General features: G+C 34.6%; 1 protein-coding gene across 18 annotated transcripts in view; it reads left to right on the top strand.

Moving 5' to 3' along the window:
- FIP1L1 (factor interacting with PAPOLA and CPSF1) overlaps positions 1–20,079 on the top strand; it is an 81,377-nt gene that overhangs the window by 27,264 nt on the left and 34,034 nt on the right. For 9 of the 18 annotated variants that reach the window (XM_032592987.1, XM_032592982.1, XM_030313863.2 and 6 more), the window contains 3 exons: positions 4,674–4,781; positions 15,121–15,214; positions 17,113–17,269. In XM_032592987.1, coding sequence (XP_032448878.1) covers positions 4,674–4,781; positions 15,121–15,214; positions 17,113–17,269 — 359 coding nt within the window. The remainder of the gene's footprint in view (positions 1–4,673; positions 4,782–15,120; positions 15,215–17,112; positions 17,270–20,079) is intronic. The other 9 variants (XM_032592986.1, XM_032592985.1, XM_032592989.1 and 6 more) reach the window with 1 other exon arrangement.

Below are 20,079 nucleotides of genomic sequence, written 5' to 3'. Positions count from 1 at the left end.
TACTAAAATTGAGTTGTCTATTAGACATATAAGTGGAAAATTTGCATAGGAAGTAGATCTATTGATCTGCAATAGAGGGAAAAGGTATGGGCCGGAGATAGAAATTTGGGAGTGATCAGTGTTTAAGTAGTATTTAAATGAAGTTGTGAAACTGAATTTGATTGTAAAAGAGGTAAGTATCGAAAGAAGTGGTAAGAGGGACAGAGCCTTGGGGCATTTCCTTGCAGGTCAGAAAAATAAGAATGAGGGAGGAGGAGATCCATACAGAAGAATTACTACTGACATAGGAAGAACACCCAGTGTAGTTTCAAAGTAGAAGAACAATTAACTACCAAATAATACTGATTGGCCAAGAAGAAGAGGGCTGAGGATGACTTTTGGATTTTATTTTAGTTACTTTTTTAAGATTTTATTTTTAAGTAATCTCTACACCCAATGTGGGACTTGACCTCACAACCCCAAGATCAAGAGTCGTATGCCCTACTGACAGAGCCAGTGAGGCGCCCTGGCTTTTGGATTTTAAAACATAAAAGTTGCTGGTGGTCCTGACCAGAATCCTTTTTAGTGGTATAAGGTGAAGATTGAAAAAAGACTTTTTGGAGTGGATTCAAGAGAGAATAGGAGAGGAATTAGAATGAGAAAATATGTATAACTTCTTTGAGAATTTTTTTCTTTTTACTTTTGAGAGGGGCAGAAAAATGGAACAGTATCTGAAGGGAAATGTGGGGTCAGGAGGCTGTTTTTTTCTAAAATGAAAATTACAGCATGCTTGTATACTTACGAGAATGAGTTACTAGAGGGGAAGTTGATGATTCAAGAAGCAAGAAGGGACAGTTGTTAGAACAATGTCCTTAAGATCAGAGGGGACGGGATATAATGGGGGGGAAGGGAAGCGGCGCAGTTAGCCTTAAAAAGGAGATGGGCAGTTCACTCAACAGGAGAGAAGGAGGGGTGGGTAGGTAAGATAATGATGGGAGTCGGTTTTTCCCAACAACACGGGATGCTGACTTACCTGGTGGATGTGAGGATGTAGAAGTGGGTGTTGAATGTTTGACAAGAGGAGAAATTCTGAAATAGTCATTTAGAGGTGTGTGAATAAACTTAGGGGGAAATGAGTCAGATTGTAGCCAGTACTTGGTGGGAAGTGTGCTGTCAAAAGAAGACTTTTTTTTTTCAAGATAAAAATGGCAACATTTTTATATGCTGGTGGGAATGAATTAGTAGAGTAAAAAAATTGACAAAGGGAGAGAGACTGTACATTTCCAACTTTTCTTGAAGTTGATGATTATGTGTTTAAAATGAGACCAGTAGTCAGCTTGCTTGGATGTGTTTGTCTTGCCCTTGCCAGGTATTTGTATGTTTATGAAGACTAGCTAGTGGGATTTAATATGAGTTGTGGTTATACCAGGCAAATATGACAAAGGTGCAAGGAAGGTGAGAGGGTCCTTGAGAAAGTGATTATAATGATGGACGGCCATGGGCTGAAGGAGAGATGGAGAATAGTGGCAGGAAAGGGTCGGTAAAAAGGTAAATGACAGAAAAGTTAGTCGATCTATCACTACTACCAAAAAAAGTGGATAATTGCTACCATAACCTATAGAAACATGCCCAACATGTCAATGTTGTCACTTTCTTGATACAGAGAACAGTACCTGTTTTTCATTAGGAAAGTTTGTTTTCTGGGTTCCTCTTCACTTGATCAAAAGCACACTTTTGTTCATTGTGAAGTATTTCCCTAAATAAATACTTGTGTTTTTCTGTTTTGGTCTTTGTATTTATGGAGATTAGAAGGACCTGTGTGAAAGTAAAATTTTACTGACTTTAGGGAGTAGACAGGAAATGCCATTTAAGACACAATAGAGACTGCCCAACAAATAGTAATGAGCTGTACTACTTACTGACCTAACCACTGTATTGCCTTTGTTTAAAATCTTAGATTGCCTTACTAATGTGTAGATGACTATTGGTATGTTTGCACAGAACTTTTTTTAAATGGATCTTTGTACTTTATCGATGGAAATGCTGGGTTTCTAACTTTCTGTGCTGCCCAGCAAATTGGCATACTTAAGTAAAATGTTAATATTTAATATATCAGAATGTTTTCCTATATCTTTAAAAGTTTTCATGTTATGTCAAGAATGTACAGCTTGATAAATTTTCACAAACTGAACACTCATGAACATTGAATATTATTCACCCAAATTTATCATTTATTAACATTTTGCCATATTTGCTTTATAATTTGCCCAAAATATTTTCCTTTTTGAATCATTTGTTAATTGTAAACATCATTTTTTAAGAACAAGGACATTCTGTTATGTAATCTTAGGACACAGTTAATCAAAGTGAGAAAATCTTACAATGAGCCAGTATGTTAATATACAAGTCATAAATTTTGCTGATTATTTCAATGATGTCTTTAATGGCAGTTCTTTCCTTGATTTCGGGTTCAGTCCAGGGTCATTCATTATAATTAACTCTTTTATCTCATTATTTTATCATCTGAGACAGTTTCTCAGACATTCTTTGTATTTGTTGACTCTGAATTTTGAAGAGTGCAGTCTGGTTGTTTTGTAAGTCATCTCCCTCAATCTGAGTTTGTCTGATGTTTCCTCTTTATTAGGTTCAGGTTTTGCTTTTTGGGCAGGAAACTACATATGTGATGTTCTGTCCTCAGTGCATCAGCCTTGAGGTACATGATGTCATTTTCCCCATTTTTAGAGATGATAACTTTAATCACTTAGTTGTAATGGTGTTCTTTGGGTTTCTGCACTGCAAAGTTATTGTTTTTACTGTTTGTATTTAATAAATAATACGTGAGGAGATGGTAAATATCCTGTTTCTTTTTTAAACTTCCCAAACTTTAAAATCCCATTGTTGATTTTTGCTTTTTCCCGTTACTACTGTAATGACTGTAAAATACTGATTATCTAACTCTGTTATTTCTCTTACATTAATTAGCTGGCATTCTTCTTTAAAAATGGGTTTTCCCACCTCCTCCACTTATTTATTATCATCTAGACTCATTAATTTTTATTTTATATGTGAGAGAGTGTATTTGTTGCTTATAAATATGGTTTATTTGTATATGTAGTATATAAACTATATATACTACTTATATACTGTAATTCATATCGATGCTCAAATTGTTTCAGACTTGCTTCATGGGAGCCTCTTCAGAGTGGCTCCTGTGCCCTTTTGACATGTCCCCATCATGTTTTTTGTTTTGTTTTGTTTTGTTTTTGAGCATTTTTTTACTTTCTAGCTTTACCAAATGTTCCATGCTTATCTTGTACTTCCTCTGCCCCTCCTTGGGAGCAGCCAGGGACTTGAAAGCACCTTGATGACTTTTAATGGGAAATGATGATTAGAAACCAAGATCTTGGCACCAGTTATGCTCATTGCTGTTGGAGTGTCACTGTTTCTAGGCTTTTTCCGCACTCACGGCTGGGAGAAAACAACCAATTTCAATATAAAATTGCCTTATGTATAATTTTAACCATTCATCCTTCTTTTACTTCACATTTGACACCACAGGTTTCTACTTCCCTTTCCTTAATCCAGATTACATCTCTGTTTTACCACATTGAGAACCTATTTCCCAACAATTTCAGTATATATACTCTTTGCTTCATCCTAAAATACACTCAGAACAGATTAGGACTTCTGTACTTACCATTGCAAAAACCAAACATATTAAATAGAATTCAAGATTTCTTTGGAATTCTTTTTTTTTTTTTTTAAGATGAGAGTATGTAGTTAAAATAGTCAGAAGTTTCCTTTAGAGTGGTTATATTAATCACTTAAAGTATTATATCCATTGTTTCTGTTCGTATTCAATATTAGCTTTTCTTTTTCTCCATGTTTATTGACATTTTTTTTGCCAATGTAAAACTTTGAAGAGAGTCCCAAGTACATTCTTTCCCCTGCTTCTTTCACTCCTGTTAATAATTAACTTCATTGTGTCTAGTTTCTAGTTTATTCTTCCTTTGTTTCTTTTTACAAAAATAAACAGATACATAAACATACATTTTTTTCCTATAGAAAACTTTGCTATTGAAAGAGTGTCTTATTAGTCTTTTAAAGGACTGGCAAGAGTGTAAATAGCTGAACTTTCTATGGAGTATTGCACTAGGGATATAATTAACTTTCTTTAGAATGTTATTTTGAAAGTTACTTTGAAATGGAATTTTTATGAAATATATTTACTTAGTGTAGGTTTTTATAAGACACATCAGAGTGTTACTTTTAACTGCTACACTAACAATATTTGTACCTATTGAAGAGTGTAGGGGAAAAAAATCTCAAAAGTTTTGAATAAGGTTTTGTGAAACCGTGGAAGTTTATGTCACTCATAAAAGCACAGAAATTTATTTCTTGATAATAACCTGATAAGCCCTTGGTTCTTTTCTTATTTCTGCATTTTGACATACTATTTTGAAAAGGATTTCTGAAAATATTCTAGAGTTACTAAAATGTTGATAACACGTTAATATTTAAATACCTACTAGCGATTTTAGTACCACAGAGACTTGAAGAAAATGATACGATAGGAACATGCTAAAGGACTTTAGAAAAAGCATGTCAAAAAAAAGGAAAAAAAAAAAAGACAGAACAAGGGGGGTCAGAGACAACAATATGTAAGAAAAAACATAGAAAATTTATCTCACCAGAAACAGCACCTCCTCTCAGTCTCAGACAAGTACTGCCTCCAGAAAAGCCAATTCCAGCGTTGGGAAGTGGCAGGACCGATATGGGAGGGCCGAATCACCTGACCTAAGGTAAGGCTGTTTTTAAACATTGGCTACTCCCTGATGTTTAGGTCATCAGTGTTGTTTTGTTTGTTACTAAGATAAATTTTGATTGGATTGTACCATATTTTTGCCCCCTCAATTATGCTTTTTTATTACAGAAATTGAGGGTTTTAAAAATCATGAGTCAGGCCCTATCAGCTCACACCTTCCCTCTTCTCTCTCTGACTTTTATACTACATTATAAATTGCGTGGAACCATCTAATAGCTCAATAAGCGTTTTTTTTCTCCCCACTGCTGCGGGTTTCTTTCTCATATCACACCCTATTAAAAAATCGCTGGGTGTTTCTCTTTGTTGAATAAAATCTAGCCTTCTGAGCTAGTATTTAGAACCTGTAAAATTGAACTGCATTGAATCTTTCCAAACGTTTTATCTCAACTATAGTGCATAAAGCAGCCATTTCATTGAGTCTACCAGCTGTCTCAGGAAGTATTAGTATTTCCCTTATTGTTGCTCTGCTTTTACTCCTGATCCCCCTCTGCAGAATTCTGGTCTGTATTGTAAATCTTACACTTGCAAAGCGTGCACCTTTGGATGGATACTGTATACTCTCTGAGCCTGTAAAATGGGAATCATAATTTCTATCCGAAGGGATGTAGTAAGAAGCAGTCATGTCAGGGTATGACAGTGCATTGCCAATAGTAATCAATCTGAGCAATTACAGTTTGCTTGACTTAGAAATACAGAGTTAGATACCTCCCTCATTTACTATTTAAAGTTTTAAACAATGGTGTGGGGGTGGTATTTTGTTGGTTTTTGTTGTTCCAGCATTTTAAACTTTCTTCCTCGGCAGGTTGATGCTCTTACATTAATGTGCTTTTAATTATTTTCATTTATAAACTTTTAAATATATAAGTTATGGTCAGATATCTTTGATCTTAACACCTAAAAGAAAAGCAAAGGGAGGAAACAATCAAATTTTTATTTTTTTAGATTTCCTTTTCTTTGGGGACTTCATTATATATTCTTCATGAATAGTAAGAATTTCTAGTCAGCTTGGCTTTGATAGGATCTCGTTAGGAGACAATAAGCTTAGTCATTCTCAAAAGTGGCTATTCACCTCAAAGTCAAAAATATTTTGACTTTTTTAAAGAATATCCAAAATGTAAGTATAGTAATTGATGCAGATAAAAATATATTACCTATATTCTTACAATAGTATCAGTTGCATGTGTTGGTGGTTACAGAATGAAAATTTGCATATCTTCCTGTTATTAAGTGCTTATTGACCTTTTTTCATAGGATTATATGATATTAATCTTAGGAGTTTTTTTCTGATGTTTGTTTATTTTGAGAGAGAGAGAGAGAGAGCATGTGTGTGCACAAGTGGGCAGAGAGGGAGAGAAAAAATCCCAAGCAGGTGCTGACAGTGCATAGCCCAACACAGGGCTTGATCTCATGAACCGTGAGATCATGACCCGAGCTGAAATCAAGAGTCGGATGCTTAACTGAGCCACTCTGGCGCCCCAATCTTATTTTTTAAAACTGGCATTCTTGAAGACCCAGTAGAAATTTCAAAAGAGTTACTTTAAATAAAGAAAAGTTAGATCTGATAAGTGTGGCGTGGAGTCTATGAATCTTTTCACATTTACTATTTCTGTGAAATCCCATAGTGTAAGAAGAGTGCTGCTAATATAATTTCTGTATAATAACAAACTTGGTTATTATAGCACACAGTGCATAGAGAAACTCTAGATTTATACTTATTTAACCTGGTCAGCAATCTTGGCAGTCTGTTTACTGATTCCCAAAGGGCCAGATGATAAGAGCTTTAATTTTCATCATTGTACTATTGAAATGAATCAGTAGCCATCTTTGTATATAAAGAATAGCTATATTCTTAAACTTAACAGCAGTTTCATGGCATAAGTACTGGATTTGGGTATTAGGTTTAGTTTTGTGCCTGTGTGAATTTAGGACAGTTCCCTAAAATCTCTAGGCCTCTGTGTCTACATTTTTAATACGACAGGGCTAGACTGTGTTATCAGGAAGGTCCCTTTTAATCATGAAATTCTTTTTTTCTGGCTAGTGCCTGGTTTACATGGAAAAGGAGATCTAAGAAAGTAGGAAATCTGCCCAAATTTATGGCTAATTAAGAGGCAAAGTCAGGGCTAGAATCCCTGGTTTTCTGCCTTTTAATACTTGCAATTCAGGCAGCTTGATTTTCATAAGCAAAGGCATAGATATAGTTAAGTCACTTCTTTTTAGTGTAATTTAAAACTTTGCTTTTGTTTCTTTTGCTACTTTAGTATCTAAAATTCCTTTTATATCAGTCATTTGACAGAATGTTTTGCTTAAAATAGTTGTACTTTTGATATAATGGTTTATTTCTTAAGATAAGTAGTTTATAGAGAAAATAATAGTTCTCATATCTGAAATAATACAGCTCAGTGTTTATACTTTTACTTGCCCACCCCCACCCCCCAATAAAAGATGCTTTAGAAACACAGAAAAATCCCATTCTGACTTTGTGATCAGTCTTAGGGAATATAGGTAATAGGAAATTTGACACTATTTTCAGTACGTGTTTTGTGCCTTTGAAAATTCAAAAGAAAAAAAAAACTCTAGTTAAAGCTACTGCTCTCCTTTTGAATGGTGTATGTGTGTATGTATATATATGTACACATACATACACACACTTTACAGCATAAGATAAAAAAATGAGATTCTACCCGTTGTAGTTAGTGTAACTGAGGAATGTGTTTTGCTTTGTTTTGTTTTTGAAACATGGCATAAATCTCTTTGTAAGAGCACTTAAACAATGATTGAAATCCTTTTTATAAGTTACTGTATTTGGAGACTCAGGACTTCTTATCTCACATATATTCCTGTTAATACAGTATTTTTCCAACTTTGGTTAATAGTAGTCTTCATAACTGTATGTAGCAAGGGCATTTTGTTGGGTGTGAGTTTTGTTTTATAAATTCAAATTTGTGACACTTATTAGGCCAACTAGAAGAATGAAGCAGTTTTAATGAACACAGAAAATTGAAATTGGCAATAAGGATGATTGCTGTAATCTTATCCTAATGTCCAGTTTGTGTGTTTTGTTTTCATTTTATAATATTAAAATCTGTTAGGTAAGTAGTTGCATATTCTAGGTTGTCTTAGTAAGCTTGTTTTTTCATATCATGGCTTTTTAACTGATTCAGACTCTTGAAAGAGGAAAAGTAAAAATTGCTTAATGCAGAATTACTAAAATATTTAAACCTTGCACTTCTTACAATAGTCAAACATAAAATGTACAATAAAACTGAATGTTAAATGGACATTCAGTCTAAGATTGACCTCTTCATTTGTTCTTGCACTACTTATTATGTCTTGGTGAAATAATGTACTGGAAAGATGTACCTGTACCTTCATGGCATTTGAGCACTTTGAATGTGTATTGCTTGTATTATGTAGCTTGTAAGAGTTTATGTGATTGGACATATGAAGGCTTTTATTTTTAAAAATTCCCTGTAGAATATCTTTCCCTACATTTAAAAAATAAAATTAAACATAAATATGGTAGGTAAAGCTTTATTATTTCAAGCTCTGCACAAAAGTGAGTAAATTTGGCTTTCCTAATGAGCACATTTATGTGCTCTACTGAGTCAAAGTTTAGCGTAGTTCATCTTTAAGCGTTCAAGGTCTTTGTTTTTAAGATAGCTTGAAAAGTAACAACATTTTAAGAATTCAGTCCCCAGAGAATTAGCATGGAAAACACTTAGTAGAAGAAGTAGAATTTGGAGTCATACCTGAGCGTGAATCTTGGTGCGGCACTTTACTCACAAAAGAGCCTTTTTCCACAGCTGTGAAAGTGAAACTAATTGGACTTATACCAAGTACTTGTGGATTAAATGGCTTCTAAGGCTGCAAAAGAACCTGTTGCGGGGCACCCAATAATGTTAGTTCCTTTTGCATCTCTGCTCCCACTGTAGTCTCTTTCACTGTAGTACTATTAGACAATAAATTATGTGCTCTGAAAACAGTTTTAAATTCTCTAATTTTTATGTTGAACATACATTATTTTTCAACACAGGATGTTTGATTAATCTTCACTTGAAAAATAGATTACATTTTCTTCATAAACTGTGTATATGCTTTAGAGAAGATTATTCTTGTAACGGTTGAAAAAAGTATTGAAGTAGTACTGTGTGAGTCCACGAAACTCACAATATCAGTATAAAAATATATATGCAACGAATGATAATCTTACTTTAATTATCAGGCCTTGGTCAGTGCGACTTTATATTTATTCAGTAATAGGGAGATAAGTATTGGTTTTTATCAACTATAAATTCTTTCTAGAAGAGAATACAATGTAAGTGTCTTCCTTGGGCATGTCTTTAGTTGTGGTCCTCAACTTTGGCTATGTGTTGGAATTACCTAGGGAGCTTCAAAAAATTATGGATGCTTAAGCCCTAGAGACGAAATTAAATTGTCTGGAGTGTACTCTGGGCATTGGGATTCTTGAAAGCTCCCAAGGGCGCCTGGGTGGCTCAGTCAGTTAAGCATCTAACTTCAGCTCAGGTCATGATCTTGCATTTCGTGGATTCGAGCCCTGCATTGGGCTCTGCTGACAGCTAAGAACCTGGAGCCTGCTTCAGATTCTGTGTCTCCCTCTCTCTCTCTGCCCCTCCCCAACTCGTGCTCTGTCTCTCTCTCTCTCAAAAATAAACATTAAAAAAAAAAAATGAAAAAAAAAGCTCCCGATGATTCTGATGTGTAGGAGACATTGAGAACCATTGATTGAGAGATCAGATTCTGGCTTGACGTAAAGATTAAAATGAAATGTTTAGTGACCACCTTGGAATTTGAGGTAAAATGATAGAGTTTGCTTTGATGGGCACTAACATTTGCATTGTATTTTACAACCTCATAGAACTTTCTTTTTTGTGAGTCTCATTTAATTTATTATATTTTGCCTCTTTGAAAGTCTTTTTGTTGGTAACCAGTATCAAAGGTATATCATGCTTTTTCTTTCGCATATAGATTGGTAGATAGTATATTTGTAAAATTGGAAATTGGAATCCTGCAAATGTTATTTTCCTCTTATGTTATTCCCTTCATTTAAAATGTCCTCCCTTCCCATCCTGTGTGGCTAAATTCATTCCTCATGTCTTTCAATGCTTCTCTTTCCTAAAGTAGCTTAAAAGATGTTATACCAGGGCACCTGGCTGGCTCCGTTGCTATGTGTCTGACTCTTGGTTTCGGCCCAAGTCATGATCTCATGGTTTGTGAGTTTGAGCCCCACATCAGGCTCTGTGCTGACAGTGAGGAGCCTGCTTGGGATTCATTCTCTCTCTCTCTCTCTCTCTCTCTCTCCCTCCCTCCCTCCCTCCCTCCCTCCCCCTCCCCCTCTCTCCCCCTCTCTCCCCCTCTCTCTCCCTCTCCCTCCCTCTCCCTCTCCCTCTCTCTCTCTCACCCTCCCCCTCCCCCCCCCCCCTGCTTGCTCTCTCTCTCTCTCTCTCTCTCTCTCAAACTAAAACAAAACAAAACAAAAAACTTCTAAAATAAAAAAGATGTTATACCAACTTCCATGCAAAACTTAGTTATAGCCATCTTTTTAGATGTTTGACCTGAGTTAGGCAATCATACTACTGCATGTGTCTTAACTTGGGAATATGAAACTGTCACATCTACGTTTTTTCCTAGAGAATGCATTCATGAATTATTGCTCCTCAGTTCTTATTAGAAGTTCTGTTGTGAGAAGGCAACATTCATAGATTTCTCAAGGACATGATTCATTTATTCTTTTAGAGTAGTGGTTCTGTACTTAAAACAGTAACCTCTTTGAAAATTTCCTGCAAACTGTGGACTCTTGACTGAAAAATGCATTTGTACACATGCATATATTTAAGTTCAGGATCCTCTTGGTCCCTCAGTATCCCATGTATGCTAGGTAAGGACCCTTGCTCAAAAGTACAGTTAAATCTTTAGATAAAGCCTGCATCAAAAGGGCTATGTACTCAGACCACGTGGTTTTACTCTCCCTGATTTGAATTGCTTTTATTGGATTGTACATTGTTATGCTTCACTCGATATTGAGGAACATTTTGAGAAACGGTTCTGTGAAATTCACTTATGTTTTCATTGTAGTAATTGGAGACTTTGTCCCTATTTCAGTTTTTCACAGCATCATGAGATTGCAGTCCATTAGTGGGGTGTGAAATGAATTTTGTGGTCTCAACCACCAAATATTTCTGGGGTTTGTATTGTTTTTTTTTGTGTGTGTGATATTTAATACTAATAATTCGTATTTGATTTTAATGTTACTCTTTCCTTTTTAATAAGTGTAAGTATTGGGGCGCCTGGGTGGCGCAGTCGGTTAAGCGTCCGACTTCAGCCAGGTCACGATCTCACGGTCCGTGAGTTCGAGCCCCGCGTCAGGCTCTGGGCTGATGGCTCGGAGCCTGGAGCCTGTTTCCGATTCTGTGTCTCCCTCTCTCTCCGCCCCTCCCCCGTTCATGCTCTGTCTCTCTCTGTCCCAAAAATAAATAAACGTTGAAAAAAAAAAAAAATTAAAAAAAAATAAGTGTAAGTATTATTTCATGAAGCTTTTAGTTTTTTTTATGTGTTTACTGGATTACTGTGTAAAATGTGTTTCTTAAATATATTTTGGGGTCAAAAAAGTTTGAAAACTGTACTCTATCCTACTTTCTCTTAACATGGACTCAGGAGAAATTTTTTTTCTCTTTATTCTCTTCTGTAAAATGGGAATAATAATAATTGCTACTTTATAGGGAAGTAGTGAAGAGTAAATGTATCTAAAGTGCTTAGAACAGTGCTTCCTAGCACATTGTAGGTGGTGCTCTTGTTACCGGGAAGAGCAGTCTTCAGGGTTAATGCTTTGTTTTTATCTTACGTTAAAAGACTTGTTATTAAAGATGTCCTTTATTTTGGCTGGTAAAAAATGAGAAGCTCAGAGATAAATTTGTGGCAAAAGATTAATAATTAATTCTTTGTCTTCCCTTGGCCCTAATTCTGTCACTTTAAAAATTTTGTTTTATCTTTGTAAGCAGTTTATATCAGAATCATCAAAATATGCCATTTTAATTTTAATTTAATTCCATTATAATTTCAGAGATATTTTCATATTCACGAAAGGTAGAGGCTCTTGTGAACATCCACTGCCTGTATTAAACTTGTAGATTAATGAAACTTCAGATCTCCATCATGGTTAGTTTCTGTCTCTCTTTAGCTATATGGTTTAGTCCAACACAGAAGAGAATCTTGGTAGCTATATTAGCTATCTGCCTTATTGAACAAACGTGTAAGCCCAGTTAAACTTGTGCTATGTGGAAGCAGCGCTTTCAACAATAGCCAAATTATGGAAAGAGCCTAAATGCCCATCAGCTGACAAATGGATAAAGAAGATGTGGTTTATATATACAATGGAATACTACTTGGCAATGAGAAAGAATGAAATCTGGCATTTGTAGCAACGTGGATGGAACTGGAAGGTATTATGCTAAGTGAAATAAGTCAGTCAGAGAAAGACAGATACCATATGTTTTCACTCATATGTGGATCTGGAGAAACTTAACAGAAGACCGCGGGGGAGGGAAAGGGGGAAAAAATAGTTACAAACAGAGAGGGAGGGAGACAAACCATGAAAGACTCTTAAATACAGAGAATAAACTGAGGATTGATGGGGGGAGGGGATGGTGGGGGAGAGGGGAAAATGGGTGATGAGCATTGAGGAGGGCATTTGTTGGGATGAGCACTGGGTGTTGTATGTAAGCAATGAACCATGGGAATCTACTCCCAAAACCAAGAGCACACTGTACACATTGTGTGTTAGCCAATTTGACAATAAGTTACATTAAAAAAAAAAGTTAAAAAAGATAAACTTGTGCTATGTGGAAACTCAAGTTATAATAGATCCTCATAGTAAAGCTCTACTAAATCTTTTTATGCATTGAAATAGAAATGTGTCATTAAAAATTTTCAGAATAATATAGTTCAATGTCATTTTTTCATAATGTGGCATCAGAATAACATTGGATAGTTAATCATCTCTGTTAAATATTATGTGCTGTTTGTTACTTCGGTATATGCTTATGTATCTGTCCTAAAATATTTCTGAACAAAATGGTAAACTTAACATTTCTAAGATATATCAGTCTGTGTGGTAAAAATGCCTGGGTAAAGAGGTATTATTGTGGAAATAATGTGTAAGAAATTGTAGTTTTCTGGATTTCTTCTAGTGATGTACATTTGTTAAGGCTAATTTTCCACATGTGTTTTTAGAAACTTAGTATTTGCCATTTTGAATCTTCAGTAATTCACTTAAAGCTGAAAAAATTAGATTGACCATATTTACGATAAACTTTAAGAAGTGAGTACTCTCATGTGTCCCAGAATTTTTGAAAGCAGAAGTCTTTACAAATCCATGGTATATAGAAAGACATTAGAGTGTTAGATCTAGATTTAAGTTTTCCTACTTCAGCAGTTTGGAGAAATTGAAAATCCAAACAAATGTGTGAGAATTTGTTCTTCAGGTGGAATAAGTTTTAGAAGGGAGAATCCAGCAATCGGGAATAGAAAAGAGTGGAAAAGGAAATAGTAGAGGTAAAGATTTTTACAATAAAGTCTTGGTAGCAATAAATGGTGAAGGGAAATTCTGGCCTCAGAAATGCACCTGTATCTGTTGGGATGTTGGAATCTGAGTTGTGTGTGGATATTAGAGGGCTGATGGCATCTGTTTTGATACAAAGTTACAGTGGTCATAGCTTTGTAATTAAGTTTTAGGGAAAAAATTGGAGTGATACTTGTTTTATGTCTGAGATATTTGGATTTTTTCTAATGTGTGAATGTTAGGATAGTTTCCAGCTATATTGAAGGGGTACGAGTTAAGTAAATAAAACCACTTTCGCTCCTTGAGATCATGAAGAAATCCGGAAAGTCAATGACCTGGGCATAAAATCAGAAAAGCTTGAACTTTTTAAAAATTATATTAGAATTATATAGAAGTTCGAAGTGGGCAAGATGATAAGTAGGAGCTGACTATGTAGTTGAAGACATTTCAGATGCCATTATATACTGTTTCTAGGGTCTTTGTTTTTGTGAGCACATAATCATGGGGCGTCTCAAGGTTCCCTTGAGGCAAACTTTCACCAGTTTTGGTTTTCAGAAGTCTTAAATTTCTCAAAAGCCAGTTATCTTGCTAGAAGGCAGTGTAGCTCAAGGGAAGGGATCTGTATGTAGGCTTTGGAATCAGAAAGACTCAGATTTGAAAGTTGAGTTTTGCCATTTAGTTATTACTGATGCCAGTGACCTCCCCGTGAGCCCTGGCTTTAACATCTCTAACACAATTATACGGTAATTCAGTAAGTGCAGACTTTTATTGTGAGGTTTAGGTATGATGTGTAGACATTTGGCAAATGGTAGCTGCTGTTAGTCATTTTGGGAATCTAACTGTTGTGACTATGGAAAGATCCATGGTACTTGGTTGTTTTACTTCTACAAAGTTTTAAAGGCAGAATTGTTCAGAACTAAAGTAGAGATGAAGAGAAATTCATCTAATTTGCATCCATTGTTCATTGCCTCTTCCTACAAGTGATTTCTGTAACTTGTTAAGCATATATACTTTCATAAAATCCTTAACTACTAACTAAATGGCTTTTAACCTTATTTTTTTAAATTTAACTTACTTGCTTCTCCTAGATAAATTTATAGCATCATTTTCTGGTACACTGTTTTTAATGTATTCATATACTTATTTAATGGATTATAAATACAACTGGAGGTGGAGTAGGCATTTAAATATTTAATTTTTTCTATTTAAAGGCAAGTTATCAGAAATGGAAAACTGGATCCCATTGTATGCTTTCTAATGCTTGGAATAAATCACTAAGGAAAATACAGTGTGTATCAAAATGAGCATTATTTCATTTCAAGTCTTCTGGGGGAATTTTTAAGTTTCTGTAATAGAACTATGATACGTGTTACAATTACAGTGGCCAAAAAAATTTTATTTCCATTTGCTTAGCATTTGCTACCTGATTCAGTTCCACAAAGATAAATTCAGTTGGAAACTGTTAAAAAAGTAAATTTAAAAGAAAATCTGTGAATTTAACATGATCGTCATTGGGTATATAGGTTCCAGCTTACTAAATAAAGCTTAGTCTTTATGACAGTATGAAATAGTGAGATCTAACTAACTTAGTGAAGTTTTTTTCAATGTGTACTATCCTCTGATTTTATTTTATAAAGTACATTGCAAAAGGTTTTAGACTTTATTTCTCACTTAATATTTGTGTTATTTTTCAAACATCTAATTAGGTGAAACTGAATTGATTTCAATTTCTATGTTACAGGAGATTACCTGGGGCAATCGATGTTATTGGTCAGACTATAACAATTAGCCGAGTAGAAGGAAGACGACGGGCAAACGAAAACAGCAACATACAGGTTTCGTATTTTAAAAATGAATTAATTTTGAAACTGAAGAATTACATCCATGTTCTAATTTAATTATTCAATATACATTTATAGTGCTATGTTATATGTTAGGTATTTTAGATTTAAAATATGGAATTAATCACTTTTATTACAAAAGCTATTCTATTTAGAAGTTATTACCTTTAGATCTTTTTCAGTAAGATTTCTTTCTCTTTCTTTTTTTTTTTTTTTTGCTGTAAGCATAATATATAGGCTAATTGGACTAAAAAAGGGAAATATTGGAAAAGTTTAAAGAAGGAAATAAAACTACCGATAATTCTAGCATCTAAAGATAACCACTCTTAACACTCTGGTACTTACTTCTCTTTGTCACCAAGCAAGATTACAATATACTATTATGATTCTTTTTTGTGTATCCTTTAAAAAAAATTATCATTTGCATTTTTCCATATTCTTAAAAATATTTAAAATTTCTTTATGATAGTTTCATTGTATGGACATACATAATTTATTAAATGTGACATTTTGGGGGGAAGTAGATTTTCTTTGTTTTCAAGTGAAATAATGAAAGGAGATGAGTTATTAGTAACTTGGATAATTCAAGTTAGAACTTTAGTAACAGATTTTCAGCTATTAGCTTGATCATACGTTTTTAAAAATTATTTCCTTTTTCTCAGTGCTTTAAAAAATGTCAAAGTGTTTTGATCCTCATTACTTTTAATAAATTAATCTTGTTTTTAGCATGCTTGAGGGTAAATCATTTCTAAGCTGGTAGATAGTTCTCTCTTCTTTTCCCCACCATTAAAATGCCTGGATTTCTTAGAATAATTCTGTTCCCTACTTTAAAAAATAGCTTATCAGCATAAGTGTTACAAAAATTGCTATACTTAAAAATGAAGAAGTTAATGAAAAGAGGGATTATGTTTAAATGATACCCTTCAGCCAGCAAGGATTTTTAGAAGTGTACATTAAAAGCACATTATGTTGTCTGTTTCTGCTGTTTTCTTAAATGTGTTTGCACATCAGAATCCCTCAGGGAGGCCTGACAAAAATCCAGATTTCTGTGTGTCACTCCTGTAGGTTTGCTGCCTGTCCCTTACCTTTTTACACAAATCACTATTTTGTAAACACTTCCACTTTTCAAGTATGAACCCTTGTTCTTAAATTTACAAGGCTCACATGAAAAAGTTATTTATATATTGGGCTGCCTATTATTTGCACCCTGTTAATGCATACCACCTGCTGATAGGCCCTGGTACAGTGAAGATCTCTTCTGTTGCCATGTTGATTTCTTAATGCTACTATCTGTGACTAATGATTACATTGCCTTAATGTGAGTACAGTAACTTGGTTGGGTAACAAAGATAATACTTATTACATTATATTTATAAAGTACTTAATTTATAAGTACTCTCGTTGAGAATGTTTTTATTCTTTTCTAAAGTTTTTTTTAATGCTTATTTTTGAGAGAGAGAGACAGAGAGGGTGTGAGCAGGGGAGGGGCATAGAGAGAGGGAGACAGAATCCAAAGCAGGCTCCAGGCCCTGAGCTGTCGGCACAGAGCCTGACATGGGGCTCAAACTCATGAACCATGAGATCATGACCTGAGCTGAAGTTGGACGCTTAACTGACTGAGCCACCCAGGCGCCCCAGAATGTTTTTATTCTTACTAATTTTTTTGGTAATGATTCAGTCATTTATTCTAGGCTTTATGTGGACATCTTAAATAGTGTGTGTGAGTATATACTCACATCTGTACATATACACATAAATCACAGACATGGAAAATTTGCTTCAAAATATGTGTTATGTGAATAAAACTTTTTACTTTGTTTCTTAAATGAAATAAATTTACTGAGTTTTTAATCTTAGGTATGTTTTTAAAATTAACTATATTTTAATTTTAGGTCCTTTCTGAAAGATCTGCTACTGAAGTAGACAACAATTTTAGCAAACCACCTCCATTTTTCCCTCCAGGAGCTCCTCCCACCCACCTTCCACCTCCTCCATTTCTTCCACCTCCTCCAACTGTCAGCACTGCTCCACCTCTGATTCCACCACCAGGTAAATAGTAAATAAGACATTTGATTTTGAGAGAAAAATAACCATGAGTGTTTCTTCTATTTTGAATTCTAATAATTAAAATATATATTTGAAAATAAAGTCTTCACTGATTGCACTGCATTATAATTAATAGATAGGAAACTTATGTTAAATCTTAAATAGATTCGGAGTGAAAACAAATCTGTATGTGCTATGTCAGCACAGCAAAGAATATGCTAATAGAGAAGACTGGACAGATAAGAAAATTGTGATCCAAGGTATGATAGTGATCACTAAAATTGCTAATTGTATACATAGCTTATGTATACATAAACCATGTTAACTTGTTCTGAAAAGGTTTAAAGACACTTTCAGAATTGGAGTAGGTTCAAAAAAATATATCCTGTGAAGAGATTGAAGTGAAAATCTCTGGTCGTTTTTTTGTATCCTGATTTCCTTTTCGTAGACCTCTTCTGGGTGCCAGATACCTGGTATTTACTTCTTTTAAAAAGTCAGAAAATTAGTTTTATCATATTTGAGCCACTTTTGATTATTTGTGTAATTGGTGGCAGTAGAAAAAAATTCATGAATAATCCCCAGATTTTTATATTTTCAACCTTACATCCAGTGGCCTTTGTTATTTTATTTCCATTAAGCTTCTGGTATTTATTCCCCTTAATCAGTTTTGGATGAAATAGCAAGACTGATTGCTCAAATAATTACTTTCTTCCTAGGGAGAATACCAGCAGTAAATGATAAAAACTAGCTCCTGCTCATAATTATAACTACATACGTGAGATAAAGTTTTCTTACATTTATAAATAAGTTAATATCAATTTATACTAAATAATAAAGTTAATTTATACTAAAGAGCCACGTCCACTCAGTTACTTGGCAATTCAAGAGAGCCGTACTCGTTTTAAGGTACCAGTTTTGATAAGAGTACCAAGGCACATTAAGGGTCTGAATAGTCCTTCCCTATAGTATTCATTTTTGGTCTCTAAATATCAACTGTTTAATTGGCCCTACAGCCACAACAACTTTGATTCCCTTCCATTGTCACTTCTGTCTTCATAAAGGATAAGAATTATGAAAAACGTCTGGTTTTAGAGATTCTGTTGTCTCAGAAATAGAGGAAAGAGAAGACTGGATAGGTTGGAAGTGCTTACTCCAGACAACGTTGTTTCTAAAATTCAACAAATTTCTTGTTTTGGAGCATAAACCATTCAGAGGTTGTGATGGGACCCAGGATTCTTAGGTCTTTAATATGGTGAGAATTAACTAAAGGAAAAGGGAAAGGAATGAGGATGTAGTGATTCATTGATGACTCCTTTGTCTACCGAAAAGATAAAATGTATAAATAGTTAATTCTGAACATACTTGATTTAGTGACATTACAAGATAATCAGTGTACATTATAATAGTCCTTATGCTATATTGCTTGATAATCTTAATTTTACTAGGTATTAATGGTGATTTGAAAGAATTTTTTTTTATTGCTAAGCTAATACAGTATATCCCCAGATTGCTTTATATAGTTTATATAGTCAACACTAGCTATTGTGAGAGAGTTAGTGGTATGAAAAATGGTGAAAATATAAATACCTTATTGATACAATATTTAGAATCTCTGTAGGATATTCTTCATAGGCACTGGCATTATCTGGAAGTATGACTTTTTCCAAAATCATAAAACTACTCCATTTCTTTGCCATATAACTTCTATTTATAAGGATTAGAATCTTTTAATAATATTTAGGTCATCTATGGCATTACACCATAGAGTAACACTGATTATTATTTTTCTGTTGTTTAAGTTATTTATTTACAGGCTTACCTCGGAGATATTGCACTTCTAGACCACTGCAATAAAATGAATCAAATTATGTTTTTGGGGGGTTTCTTGGTGCATGTAAAAGTTAATGTTTATACTATGCTATAGTCCATTAAAGAGTGCAATAATAGCATTATGTCTAAAACTCAATGTACATACCTTAATTAAAAAGTACTTTATTGCTAAAAAAATGTTTATCATCATCTGAGCGTTGAGTATAATCTTTTTGCTGATCTTGGTGTCTTTTGATGTTGAAGGCTGCTGACTCACCAGGGTGGTGCTGCCTGAAGGTTAAGGTGGCTGTGGCAATTTCTTACAATAAGACAGCAATGAAGTTTGCCTCATCCGTGGACTGTTCTTTTCACAAGTGATTTCTCTTTTGGATGTGATGCTGTTTGATAGCATCTTAGCCAAAGTAGAACTTTCAAACTTGGAGTCAATCCTTTCAAACCCTGCTTCTGCTTTTATCAGCTAAGATTATGTAATATTCTGTATTCTAACTCCTTTGCTGTCATTTCCACAAACTTCACAGCATCTTCACCAGGAGTAGACTCCATCTCATGAAACCACTTTCTTTGCCCATCCATGAGAAACAGACCCTCATCTGTTCATGTTTTGCCCTGAGATTGTAGAAATTCTGTCACATCGTCAGGCCCCACTTGTCATTTTAGTTCTCTTGTTATTTCCACCACGTCTGCAGTGACTTCCTCCACTGAAGTCCTGAACCCCTCCCAGTCATCCACGAGGCACGGAATCAACTTCTTCCAAACTCCTCTTCATATTGATATTTGGATCTCTCCCCATGAATCATGGATGAATGTTTTTAATGGCATCTCGAATCATGAATCCTTGCCAGAATGTTTTCAATTTACTTTGCCCAGATCTTCCAGACAACTGGAATCACGGTCTCTGACAACTATATGCTTATGAAATGTGTTTCTTCAGTAATAAGACTTGAAAGTCAAATGACTCCTTGATCCATGGGCTGCAGAATGGA

The sequence above is a fragment of the Lynx canadensis genome, chromosome B1 (assembly GCF_007474595.2).
Source record: "Lynx canadensis isolate LIC74 chromosome B1, mLynCan4.pri.v2, whole genome shotgun sequence".
In the NCBI taxonomy this organism is placed as follows: domain Eukaryota; kingdom Metazoa; phylum Chordata; class Mammalia; order Carnivora; family Felidae; genus Lynx; species Lynx canadensis.
Note: the sequence above shows the minus strand (reverse complement) of the source record. Positions and strands in the feature narration are given on the sequence as shown.